The 14,282-nt window shown below is 39.5% G+C and overlaps 1 protein-coding gene across 1 annotated transcript in view; it reads right to left on the minus strand.

Annotated features, from left to right (window-relative positions):
* slc35f1.L (solute carrier family 35 member F1 L homeolog) overlaps positions 1-4,055 on the minus strand; it is a 187,457-nt gene extending 183,402 nt beyond the window's left edge. Inside the window, exon 1 of the mRNA XM_018263261.2 lies at positions 3,459-4,055. Within this exon, the coding sequence (XP_018118750.1) occupies positions 3,459-3,568 (110 nt within the window). The 5' untranslated portion in view covers positions 3,569-4,055. The remainder of the gene's footprint in view (positions 1-3,458) is intronic.
* Positions 4,056-14,282: the final 10,227 nt, after the last annotated feature.

A 14,282-nucleotide genomic window follows, 5' to 3' on the forward strand; every position in this document is an offset into this window, starting at 1 on the left:
TGAATCTTGTGGGGCTGGACACTACTAGAATCACTACTTGTACTAAGAAGTTTTAAAGCCCTTTGTAAACTGATTAATTCCTGTCATATGGATTTGCTCATTACAAATAGCATATAGTCATTTAGTAATGTATATAATTGAGTTTAATTATGAGATTACTTATATTCTGAATGGTACATTAAAACCAGGAAAACACATGAAAGAAAGAACAAATGTAGAAAGGTAACTTATAGGTTTTCTGGTGAATGTATTTATTTATAAGGTACATTATATTGTAATACCGTGCACTGCATACTGCAATGTGTGGGAGCTATTATAAGGCTCATCATTGTTCAAGCTCAGACAGGCTTCTGTTCATTGACACTTTCAGCGGCATATTTCCCATGGATCTCTATAGGAAGAGTTCACAGGTGGAGAGGAGATTTTTGACAGGACATGCTTTTACCCTGAATAAAGGTATGGTCAAAAAGCTTCATCTGCCACAGTTTATATGGTTTCCCTGAAGGCATTTAAGATTTCAGATCTCTCAAAGGGATTAAAGTTTAGAACATTTTGTTCTGTATATCAGGCTGGAAATTATTTTCCATTATAGTTACTAAGATATTGTTAGTATGGACCAGCAGGCTCATATAGCTGATAAAAAGGAATGTCTTTATGTTGTCATTGCTTGAGTTCATTCTTTAAAAATTTCTTTTATTTGGAATTATGAAACTTGATATATGTGTGCATCATCTATTTTGAAAATCTGGTGCCTTTTAAAGGTGCTACATAGATGATCTGTTCTTATATGGATATATATGGATGGCCGATGAACAGTCATTGACTGCATTTGTGAATGAATTGAATGCTCTGGACAGCCCAGTAAAGTTGACTTTGAATTAAGATACAATTCAATTTTTTAGACATTCCAGTGTACAAAGAGCATACACAATTATAAACCTGTGCATATTCAAAGCCCATTGACAGGAAAGTGCTCCAAAGCATTGGAGTAATTTTCTTCCCAAATCTCAAATACTGTATTAAATGCATTGCACACTGATAGCGACCCTTAAAAATGATGTGAAAATATTGAGAAAACGGGGAACAAATTTCTAGAGAGAGGTCACTTCATCAGATAATTACACTATTAGTTGGGCGAAGATTATTGATTGTGATGAAACAAAGACACAAAATGGAATTGATACATTTATTATGTAAGCTAGTACAATCCATACAGTGATAAGGTAAAATAAATTGTATTAAAACAATGGCCTATAATTGAAATGGATGGCAATTTAAATTCTGTTGTCCCCCAAAAAACTAATTTTCCATTTAAACAAGCTTGATTTTGAAACAGCTGAGCACATCTGACCCTATAAAGAAATATATTATGTCTCAAGCTAAGCATTTTTTTATCCATCTCCAGGAGTTGTAGTATTCTCATGCAGGGAACACATCCTTACATGGGGACAACAAATGTGAAATTAAACAGAGCCTCAAGTGTGTGTCCACAATGATTGTTTACATTATCAAGTGTTGAGGCAACATACTGAGGTGCAACAACCAAAAGTAAAAACTGGAGTGCACATGGCAGCCACAAGAGCAGCATTGGATCCAGATTGACATCAAAGGTTGCACAGGATAAAGCCAAACAACTAGTTGTAAAACATTGGGCAGATGCCCATCATGATCCATGCTTACAGGTGTATGCCTGTTGATCAGGTTGTTAAAAGATCAAGGGGAGGTGTAAAGTGTTCCTTGAAATGTAACTCCTTGACATTCTGAAAAATTCAATTCAGTTTGCAGGTATAAAGTAACAGGTAGTATATATAAATGTACACAACACAAAAGATTATGAGATTTTTAGAAATTGGCATTTTAATCTAAGAGTTTTGATATATAGCAATATCAATGTTAAATGTTTATATATATATATATATACATATATATATATATATATACATATATATATATATATATATATATATATATATAATATATATATAATATATATATATAATATATATATATATATATATATATATATATATATATATATATGAGTGACATCTACAGGACAAATATACCAATTGCACTTGAGTAAATATGATGGATGATGCACAATTGAATTAACTTTATTTGAGTGTAAATTGTTTAATTGATGACACTTTGGCATTTTTTCACGTTTGTGGGTATTTAAGTTTTGCACAGGTCACTATTTGTTTTGCTTGATTAAGGTCCTAATAAGGGCTGATACATTGGTCACAAATGGTGTGGAAAATAAAGTTGTCTTTATATCAAATATGTGTGTGCTGGTCCATACTAAGGGGGTTATTTACTAAAGTCCAAATGCCAAAAACTTGAAAAATGTATTTACTATAGTTTATTTTACTATGAAAACCAATTTTTTTGTGGAAAAAAAAAACCTCAAATTTTTTCGAGATTTATTATACCCAGAGGATGGAAAAAGTCTCAATCCAAAAATCCAGTATGTCAGACCTAACGAGGTAGAGCAATTTTGGAAAAAACTCCAAAAAAAACATACAATTCGGATTTTCACTCGATTTTTCAGTGTTCGTCCCCAATCAGATTAAATTGTGCTTTTTTAATAACAAATAAGATCATATTGTGGATTCTAGTTTGGTCAAACTTTTTTTTATTAAAATAATCAGAAAAATTCAGGTTTTTATAAATAAAACCCCGAGTTGTAAATACTTGATTAACATAAATTGACTGTTTGTGCCATAAACCCAGCAGTGCATTTTAACTTTAATATAAAAACTGAAAAAACATCATGAGTTACACTGGTAGATCTCTGTAAAACTGTTCTAGGAAGTAATTTGGTCCTGTAAGTACTGGCAACCACAATTAAAATGCCCAGGGTGTCAGCCTACTCTGTTTAACAAAACAGATTTAGTTCTTCTAAAGGCTTTAGGTTGAAAAAATTTACAAAAGAATTAAGATTCTATCGAAGTCCAACATTTGCATCCCCCCACCCCATCTAACAATATTAAATGCCAAAAATTCACCCTACGGTTTTGGAAGAAGAAACAGCACATAAGCAGTCACAAAATCTCAACCAATTTGGCAATTCCATGTAACCCCCATGCCCCTGCCTTGTCTGGTAATTGCACCCTACCATTGCACTTATGGGTCAGGTGATTATCAATCAGAAACTCAGCAGATTTCATAGCAATAACCACTGGACCTGCAAGTGCACCAACAGGGACCAGGCAGTTACCAATCCTGGGTGATTCCCAAAATGTAGCAGCCTCACTGATGGCAAATCCCTGGAAATAGCCCTGCATGGCATTGGGATGCACTGGATGGTATCTCCAGGTAGGATACTGGGTTTTCCAGCCTGAAATTTCCCAAAGACAACTTGGCTGAGACCATTCATCAGTAATCCCCAAAACCGGCTAAATACACAAATATACAAAAAAAAGTTGCCCTAGAAATATAGGGGCCTCAGGGCTCACCTGCTGAACACATTCCTCATCCTGTGTAGAAGGCCAGGGCTGGCAGAGATGCTCTCAGCTGGCAGGTTCTCGATGGTGGATACAACATGGTTTGGCTGCTCGGGAATCATCTCGTCTCCGCTTTCAGAAGTCACGGTACATGTTCAAACTCCAGCATGTAAGGAGCCCGGCAGCCTAGGGCACTGAACAAGAGGACACCTGCTGCCTTTCCAGCACCACAGATACAATTTCAGGGAATGTAAGAGTCTGATCAGATCAGGCAGGTAGAGTGAAAGCTACAGGTTTTGGCTCCAGTGCAGAACAAGTGTCTTAGGTGTCACCGTGCTGCCAGGGATGCCCCATATACTGTGTCATGCACTGCTCAGATCTCCTGTGCCACTAGTCTGCTTCTAATGCTAATGCCTGGAATGGGCATAGTGTCCATGTTAGGACATATATATGCAAAATGGCAATGTGTCCTGTTCCCTGCTCAGTCTAAATTCGAAGTGTTACTAAAAATTCTTTATTATGCCTCCCCAGTTCAGCTCTGAGTAATCCCCCTATGTGTAAATGATTGTTCCAAGCCGCAGCATACTTTCTCTGTCCTGCTCCTTACTCCCTCCGCCCACCTCCCTCCATCCAGCTCTCAACTCCTTCCCCCTACCCCCCTCCGTCCTGCTCCCTCCACCCACCTCCCTCCTCTCCCTGGCCACCTTCTTCCATCCTGCTCCCTGATTCCTCCATGCTGCAGCATTCTACTTGCTCCGTATGTGTAAGCAGGTATCCTGGGCTGCAGCATACATTCTCCTTTCTGCTCTCTACTCCCTCCATCCTGCTCCATTATTCTTCTATTCTGTAGCATTCTACCTGCTCCCTACTGCCTGATTTGTTTCTGCTTCAACATTTTACTTGCTCCCTGATTCCTCTGGCTTGTCACAGCCTACACCTGCAAATTCTCCCCCAAGTTGTAGGACACAGAAATGATGATGCAGCCCAAAACAATCCCTTACAGAAAAGGTGTGAACAGACAGCTGAACCCGGGAGGCACTATAAAGACCTACTAGTAACACAGAGATTATAGTTTGGGAGGGAGAAGGTTGCACTGTCATTTAGCAAACAGATGTCCTAAAATAAAAACTGCAAGTGTCACTAAGAGAGATACTTGGAGTGTATGGCAGAATACAGGGATGCTGTGTTACCCTCTACACTCGCATACTGTGCCACATTCTCATCGTCAGAGAGTGCCAGCACAGTTCCCTAACCTACACCCACCAGCCTTGCTTCTCCTCCTACAGCATGATGGGAATTGTAGTTTCTGTCTGCATTTCAAGCTTTTTGATGTGAATAAAAGCAGTGCTTTGGCGCTACAACAGTGCCCACTGCTGGGGAATAGAAGAGCTAAGAAGGAGGCTATTGTGTCTAATAATCCTATCTTGGGATCTTGTATTGTTTGCTACAGGAGCAGGAAGGGGGTGGGATGGAGACATATATATTTTGTTATGCTAACCATTTACTCCTTAGTATAGCTTGATACATCTCTATATAAAGGGATTATCAGTGGTGCTTCACTGTGAATATTTACATTTCAAGTATGCCCACTTTGCTATTTACATTGACCGTCTCTTCTGGAATGACTTTCCAATACATTTTGGAACATTGTTGGTGGGATTTATTTATTTTCAGCCGCAAGAGGTTGAAGTTAGGCTGGGCAATTATTAGGGATCAGGGCAGTCAGGGTTCTGTGCAGATTGGTTAAGTTCTCCTATCTGAGCAAACCTGTATGTACCTTGCATTGTGTATGAACCGTACTCAAGTGTTGCCACGTAGGAAGCACATAAAGTAGGAAGCACAATGTAGACTTGAAGTTTGTTTTTCTGTAAGACTGCCAGATACCATTTATCACACCAGATGATGGGTTTTTAGGATTTCACTCCCATCTCAACAAACCCATTCTTTATGTACCTTGCATTGTGTATGAACCTTACTCAACTGTTGTCATAAAGTAGGAAGCACAGTGTAGTCTTCAAGTTTGCTGGAACCCAAGGGCCCTAGACCAAACCATGAAAAACAGACCCAGTCTATTTCCCTTATGTCCAAACTTTATATTGGAATTGTACATTCAGCGAGCTGGAGTTCTCCTGGCATATGCCAAAGTAAGACTTTTCTGTCAGACTGCCAGATGGTGAAATTCTATTTATCACACCAGATGATGAGTTTTTAGGGTTCAAGTGTCCAACTGGAACCGGAGACAGTTTGAAACTTAGAAGTGAGAGTTCTAACTGAAAATATGTCATTTTAGACTGACTATCCTCAGCAGCCCTGATGACAGCTAAATCGTTCTGCTGGATTTGACCTTTGCCCAAGACCCTTTGCCTGACCTTGACTCTGCTACTGTTAGTGGGAAAAACTGCTGCCATGTGTACGATCTCCATCAACCTTGCAGCAGAAAGTTCTGGGGCACCAAAAGAGTGGGTTGGTTCCTTGCATCTTTTAGGCTTCTATACCTACAGTCTGTTACAGATTGGAGCCCAAAACTGCTCAATCCATCTACTGTATAAAGAGGCAAAATTATCTTTTTATCCTTTTAGTTAATGCCCTTTTTATGCAAAACAGTACTTTATTTGCTTTAGTACCACGGAATGACACTGCCTGGAATTTGACAACTTTTCTACAAATATATATGTAACATTTTGAAAAGATTAAAGAGTAGGGCTAATTAAACAAACATGGACTGTACCTTGTAGCCTGCAATCTCCTCTCCTGTAGGCAATAAAGCGTCTGAAAATTCTTGTTCATCCACGTTCATTTAAATTACTGCATGTAAAACACTTTACATGTGGCAATCCCAGGTAAAAGGTCATAAATGTAGAAGAAGGCAGTAATTGCAGTGATTCCAGTGGATCTGGAGGGCCAGGTATTTTCATCCACATTATCAGCTGCAAGAGAAGAGATCTCCCAAGAGTGATAAAAGACCTTCTGTCAGGTCTTTTTGAAATTAATTTCAACAATGTGGATGGTAGGGTGGTGGGATTATAGGTAACATTACTGGAAAAAGGCAATAGAATAGGAAAAAATTGTATAAAATTAATTTGTTTGCTTTCCATTTTTAAAGATTTACAATGTAAACACCTTTAAGAACTAGTGTAATAAATAAAATATAGCAATAAAGACGCAATCCAACTTTTACCTGTATTTAATACAGCTCATCCTACCAGCTGTATTTATAGCTCACAAATCATTTTCTTTAAGCCACTATAGGCCTTGTTTTTTTCTCCAGGTTTGTTGACTGCAGCCCCATCTTTAAATCAGAGTGTACAGCTTCAGGTCAATAATGTGCATGTAGTCACAAGAAGAGGTACTATAGTTGGGCACTCAGGTGACTACTCAGTAAAACATGGGTAAGAACAACATAGATAAACTGACACTGAAAAAAATTAAAAGTGAAGTATGCAAATCTCTTTGCAGCATTTCTGTACAAACAGATGCTTATTTCTTATTGGGTACTAATTTAAATTTAACCAAAGTCAGGATCATGGGTGCATGTGCAAGTGTTTTGCATGGAGCACAGAAGGTTCCAACTGTACCATTAAGGCAATTTATTTGGCCTTGCCCAGTACTGGGATGGCTTTTCTACATGGTTCAGACAGAAGCCTAGAGCATATAAACAAAACATCGAACAAAGTACAGAGTACGTTTTTTACAGTTTACACCTTGCCCCATTAAAATGTGATGTTTAAAATCCCTTTACACTGCATGCATTAGGTACTATAGCGCTTGCCTCATGCACCCATGTGACTATGCTCTTAGCAGTGTTAGAGGCGCAATTTATCTGTTATCTCTCTAGCTCTTAGCTCTCCATCATAAAATGGATTAGTTTCATAATTAAATAACTCTAACAATTGTAATTCTTACATTTTTGCATGTTCAATATTCTTTGTAAACCCACAGATAAGAGTAGTGAGTGGCGTATAGACCAAACCCCTCGTTTTTTTGTAACAATACACAAAAAGCTGGACATATAACATAATCTGACCAAAATTCTTTATTGTAAATAAGCTCCAAATTTACCAGGTCAGCTAAGAATTTAGGGACACAGCAAAAATGCACAGTAGTATAAATGCAATCCATGCATCCCTACCTTAAAAACACTCCTGATTTTACAACCTTTATGTACAAAGGATGAATACATTTCAAAGATATCCCGTATCCTTGCTTGCTCATTCCCCTTTCTTAAAAGGTGATATTATTTTTTCATAAGTCAAGTGTAATCCTTTATATAACAGGTAACCATGTATCATATACAGTTGCTGCAGTACTTTTTATATGATATCATAACTTTCTCCCATAATAACAGATAACTGTATATCAAAATAGACATGGCAGCTTAAATGCTGTTGACTGTAATGAATAAATAGTGGGCTTTGTTAACTAGGAGATATATATTAGCATATATTCTCAAATTAAGATGGCCACAGACGCAAAGATCTGATCGTACAATCAATGTACGATCGGCCTTTCCCATCTCCCGACCTGCCCCTAACCATTCAGATCAAAGTCTTACCATTCCGACCAATTAAAGAACAGATCAGCTGATGTTCTGCCCCTGTCAGCAATCGTACAATAGACAAAGCTAGTGACAGTCTCTCACTGAAAATCATACGATCGGCAATACACAGAGATATTACCCGCAGCCGACAGAAATTTTCTGACCTGTCCGATCGACCAAACGACCGATCTCTGCCAGACGAAAAATGGCGGGACTCTCCACACACGTTCCGAAAATTATACGAATCCTCGATTCGTACGATGAGATCTTTGCATCTATGGCCAGCTTTAGGATGCTGGTCCTCCATCACTACTGGATTCAAATGTTTAAAATACCCTGCTCAGGTGTAGAAAGAAGTGCCAAAAATACACGACAGTGAGTTTAGAAAACACAATCTGTCTGAAATGAAAATTTACAGAAAAGTGTGCATTTCACATGCCTGATATGGGCTACAGCCCCCCCCCCATCATGAATACAGCACTGCAAAAAGCAAACAGCGCTGTATTCATGGGCGGAACGCAAATCTCTGTGCTCTGTTTTGGGAGTGTAGGAATTTGGAAAATGGCAAAAAAAATGGCAAATTACATCTATATTTGCAGCGTGCCTTACATATTTTCCCATCCTTTTTATGCCTGACCTGTAAAGGGCCTTGTTTGTATGAAAAAAAGGATGTTTGTTGAAAAGTATCCCATAGTCCGTATCACTTGTACCAAAATCTTTTAACAGTCCTTTCAGATTTGTTACTTATAACATTCAGACACACCCTCTGACTGTTGTTGACTGTAGACAAAAGGGTTTGCTACATAAGCAATATGACAAAATATTTGACACACCCCTTCAAGGTTTGTGTTACTGAAATGTGATAAGGTCTTTTATTATATATTGGAAAAACACACCAACTTGATGGCAGCATGTAGAACACTGGAAGCACTGGCAAGAGATTTATCAGCTCAGAGTAGGAAAGGGGCAGGCGTGTTTTTTCAAAGAACATTTGCCCTTTTATGGAAACCAGGTTAACTTATGGAGTTATGGACATGCCTTACACATCTGTGCCTTGCAACATTTTAAGACCCTGGAACACAAGGCCTTTTGTCTACCACTGTCTAACCCTACCCTACATAGACCCCCATCCCTCCTCCCCCCCAGCCTAGCTGCTACCCCAGGTAAATGCCCCTAACTTTTTACTTACCCCTGGGTGCAGATTCTGTCCAGCGGAGTTCACAGGCGTCATCTTCTTCTCTTTGGCAAAAGCCTTTGCCTTGAGAAAGCGTAAACATAATGCCCATCAGCAAGCCTTCAATCGATTTTATTAATCACTGATTAAATTTTCACCTTTTTAAAACAACGGATCAGCGGAGTTGTTTATGGGATTAGCCTAATTGAGTGTGGCATTCATTTTCTCGGATTTTCATTTCATTCAAAGTCACTGGGGATTTGTGTTGTTTTAGGGAAAGTCAGTCTTCTTACAATGAGATAGACAAGCTTAAAATACGAGACCACAGTCTTCAGTGTGCTGCCTTCTCCTTTGTGTGGTGTCCCAGGGCTTAGACTAATCCATAGAAAGTATTTTTTAGGGCAACTCCACCTCTATATTCAATTAAGGAAGGAAGACAGGGGTGCTCTAACCCCCCGCCGTGTGTTTGATATTATATATTGGAATCTTTTTCTAACTAGCGGTTATTTATTGTATTCATCAAAACTTGCTCACCGCTGTTCTAAAATGGTTCGGGTGCACTTGCCCCGAACCCTCCGCTTTAAACTTTACAATATTGTAAGTTGTGGGTCACTCACCGCTCCTGTTCAGTGGCCCGGGTGCTGCGCCCCGAACCCTCAGCATGGGGGAGACATCAGAATCTGGAAATCAGCAGTTTGGCACGCACTCAGCAGGACTCTAGGTAGCGGTAAAAAAATTCTTTACTTTATTGCACAAACATGTTTGATGGACAATCGTAGGAGCGATGAGGATGTAGAATCTCAGCAGACTTCTTGCAGAAAACATCTGAACAGTCCTTGTACACTGCGGGCAAAGACTGAAGTTCCGCTGCATCGAGGGACACCTCGTGAATGGATTTAGCAGGCAAACAGTTCTTCTGACAAAAAGGGCTCCAATGAACTATCTGGTTGTCTGACCAGACAATAGAAATATTATACAGATGGAGACAGGGTAGACCCAGCACTACAGGAGCTGATGGACAGTTTATTAAAAGAAAAGATAGTTTCTCTCGATGTAGAGATCCGACCGTCAGTGGGAGTTCTCCTGTCGTCTCAGAGATTATCTCGGAAGCTAGTGGTCGATCATCAATCGCCAAAACCCTCAGGGTATTAGACAGAGGGAATGGGGGAACCCTCAGGAACTTTGCAAAAGCAGCATCCGCAATCAAGAAAAGTGTAAACATCGATAGTCTTATCAAGTAGCCGAATTTGTAATGGTACCAGAAATCGATGAGAGTTCTTTGGGGTGTAGGCTCGATGCCACCCAGGTAAAATTCCCCAGTTCTACCTGAGCATGGAGATCCTCCCAACTTCAATGGACAGTTTCTGGAAAAATGGGTTTTACCGCCACAGTACAGGCATATTCCAGCCAGTTGTCTCCAGAGTTTCTCTTGTTCAGAGAGGTGCATCCGACCAATCTGCATAGGTTCCTCCGGAGAGGTGAAAGGAGGAAAACGAGAAACAGGAGCAGGTAGGAGCATTCTCTGGAAGCGTAGTGCCAGGACAGGCAGGAATCTTCAATTACGCTATCGGATTGGCGCTCCCGAAGTCGAGTGTCTACCTTGATGGCGAGGGCAATCAGGTCTTCCAATTGCTCAGGGATATCCCTGGAAACGAGGTAATCTTTGAGTCTGCTCGATAACCCTTGATAGAAGACGGCTCCAGTTGGTTTAGGCCATCAAGGTTCTAAAGTCAAAAGCGTACTCACTGGCACTGCGAATTCCCTGCCAGATCTGTAGGAGGCGGGATGAGGCATTAGCGACACGACCTGGTGCATCAAACACAGTTCGGAAAGCCTGAAGGAAAGCTTTGGCATTGGTCAGAGGAGAATTCTTCTCCCAGAGAGGTTTTGCCCACTCTAGCGGTTTACCCTCCAATCTGGACATGACATTCCCCACCTTGGCTCGTTCACAGGAGTACTGCGAGGGTTGAAATTTGAACTGGATCAGCCACTGAGTAACGAAAACCTCTGCAGGCTTGAGGATCTCCATTATAGCGGGGCTCACCAGCAGAAGAAGCCGATAAAGTCACAGCCGCGGGAGGATTTCTGCGACAGGAGACACCAAAGTCATACGGGAGAGAAGAGTATCAAGTACTTGCCCAATGAGGATCTGCTGAGCTTCCCAAGCTTCCATGCGGGACGCCACCCCCCGGAGAGTTCTTTCCACATCCGGCGGAGCTTCCTCAGTGGGGTCCATGGCCCGATTATAATGTCAGGAGCCTATTGGCTCCTAGCGGAGAAGTCCGGACCAAGGAGGAAGTTTCGGGATAAAGTCCAAGTTCACGGTAACCAAAAGGGATCAGAAGTAATCGTAGTCAATTTCCTGGCAATAGTTCAAAGGCAACAAAAGTGGAACAGCACCAAGCACTCAAGATAAAAATGCCTTTATTGCAGATCTCTGGGCATCACAGCAACGTTTCAGGCCTTAAATGGCCTTGCTGTGATGCCCAGAAATCTGCAATAAAGGCATTTTTATCTTGAGAAAAATAATTGGTGCTGTTCTATTCTACTTTTGTTACATTTGCCAGTGGACAGTGGCCACTGGGGAACCTACACCACGATAAGAAGAAAAGATGTAAGAAGTTGTGCGGACTAATTAACTTCCAAATAGTTCAAAGACAGGCAGAAAAGGATCGTGGAAACAGGTTCAGGCAAGAGTCAAACGGGGGAATGTAATAAAGATCGCTAACGGAAAAACTATTCGCAATGCGAAAAGTTATTGCTTTGTGCGAATTTAATATAGCTTTTGCGAGCCCGGAAACTGTTTAGCGACCACTTCCGACAGTGAAAGACCGTTTGCAAATTTTATAGTTTGCGCCAATGCGCAGTCAATGTAATAAAACTTCTTACTGAAAAAGTCGTTATGTTTGCTCCAAAAGATTACGACACCTTCAAGCACTTCTTCTGAGAGCGCAATCAAAATTCGCAATGCAATAACAGTTTAAGGAACAATATTACATTGCGAGATGTGGATTTTTAGTCTTATTGGTGTGAATTGTTTTGCTCTTTGCGACTTTTATTACATTCCCCTGAAAGTCCATCAGGAACAATTTAGAAACACCCAGGAATCAAGGTAGCAATTCCTATAATTGGGTATTGAACCAGTGACCTGAAAGTCCTTTTATTTTAAATTTTCACACCGTGGGTCATGGGTGCCGCCAACTTGAGTACTGAGACGGGAGCGCCATCGGGAAGCTCCTGACATTCTCATCTTTTAACTCATGAATTGCTGGAGCTCCCTTTTTTAATTCATATATTGATGAACTCACTTTTTGATATTTTAAGCACATGCACTTTAATTACTTGATTCATCATACATTTAATGAATTGATCTAAGTTTACTAATTAATTTTGTGATATGCGGTATACCCAATTGATTGTGATTTAAGCACACAATTGCAGTGGCACTAAGCACTATATAAACTATAGCACTATATTATTTAAGAATTTCCCTGGGTTAGTAAAGATCATACCAACATGCTATGTTAAGTAGAAGTGACCTTTGGGTTTATGTGTACACTATAAACAATCTACAGTGTATAAATAAATATATATATATATATATATATATATATATATATATATATATATATATATATATATATATATATATATATATATATATATATATATATATGTAGAACAGTAAAAATGTGACAGCTATGTTAGTCTTCAGTAAGCTGGTTATTTGTAGCTGGAGATATATTTTAATGTACTAGCATAACATTTATTTATGGGTAACCATAACTCATCTAAATGCAACTTTCTCCATAATGTGTATCTCACTTCTGCACAGACAGTAAATGTTTTATTTTAGAAATGAATTTTGAAACTGGTTGGGTTTTAGTTTCCAATGACTTGGGTAAATTGAAAACAAACATTTACATCAGTACATGTCAAAACCATGCACTCTGGGTAGCTTCATGCAGTATGCTAAGCACTCATATCTTCACCCAGAAGGAACAAGCTTATTAATTTGAAGAGACTTAATGAAGCAGATAATGTAACTGCTAAGAGTCCTATTGCACACTGACAGCCTGAGACCAATCACATAGTACTGTTATTATAGTACAAAACAAGGCCAATTTGCATTCTCGTGGCTAACGTCATTCCCTGTGTCTTAAAATAGGTTGTTAGGTTATTAAAGGATTCACTTGTTAATCTGGTTATAGGCCTGCAACAAGCTATCTTTGAAATCATTACCTTTACCTGAACATATGACTGGGTTGAATGCATATGCCTGGGTTTAATGAAGGGACGTCAAACTTTTAGCCCTTCAGCATTTGTGAAATACTCTATAGGTCAGAATCCCCAGCCAGGCAAAACTCGGATCTGTATTGCACATGAACTGAAGGCCTCGTTTATTGTACAAAAAAGTCAGTAGATTAAAAAGCTATGGTACTGTTCTAAGAACTTACACTACACTACAGCCAACAAGGAGTCTAACCTACTGAAACTGGATCAAAAACTGTATTTCAACCAATGTTTTGGTAAGAAAATTCAACATTTCCAGTATCTGACAGGGCCAGCGGCCCCCCAAGGCCTACTTCCCAACAGCCCAGACACACTTCTATTTGTAGGTGGTCCCCTAGATAATGGCAACAATAATGAGAAAGTGACATTTATCATCTGTGCCATTGGGATTCTACCTAAAACTACTTATTTGATTTACAGGTGCATGTCACACATGTTATGTAATAGCTATTGCTCCAATGGGCAGTATTAGTGGGCATTTACAAGGAAAACATCCTGATCATAGCAGCCCCGAATTACAAAAGTGGTAGAAGTCTGAGTTACTAAACTGTGACAGATCAGGTGATACACCAAGCAACTTGGTCTCAAAAATATAAGGGTGATTTATTATGTAACTAGGACTCCTAGCAAGTCCAATGACAACTAAAATGTGCTTTAATAATTATAGGGGCATCTCATCCACTGTCTGAGCCACATCTGAGGGACCTATGTTCTTTTTTTATAACTGTTTTATAGTAGACAAATAGAAGTAAACACAGTTTGTTATTGTTACAGTTTTCTAGTCATAGATCTGACATTACTGCATATTTTTTCTAAACAATATCGGGTTGAT

The sequence above is a fragment of the Xenopus laevis genome, chromosome 5L (assembly GCF_017654675.1).
Source record: "Xenopus laevis strain J_2021 chromosome 5L, Xenopus_laevis_v10.1, whole genome shotgun sequence".
In the NCBI taxonomy this organism is placed as follows: Eukaryota; Metazoa; Chordata; class Amphibia; order Anura; family Pipidae; genus Xenopus; species Xenopus laevis.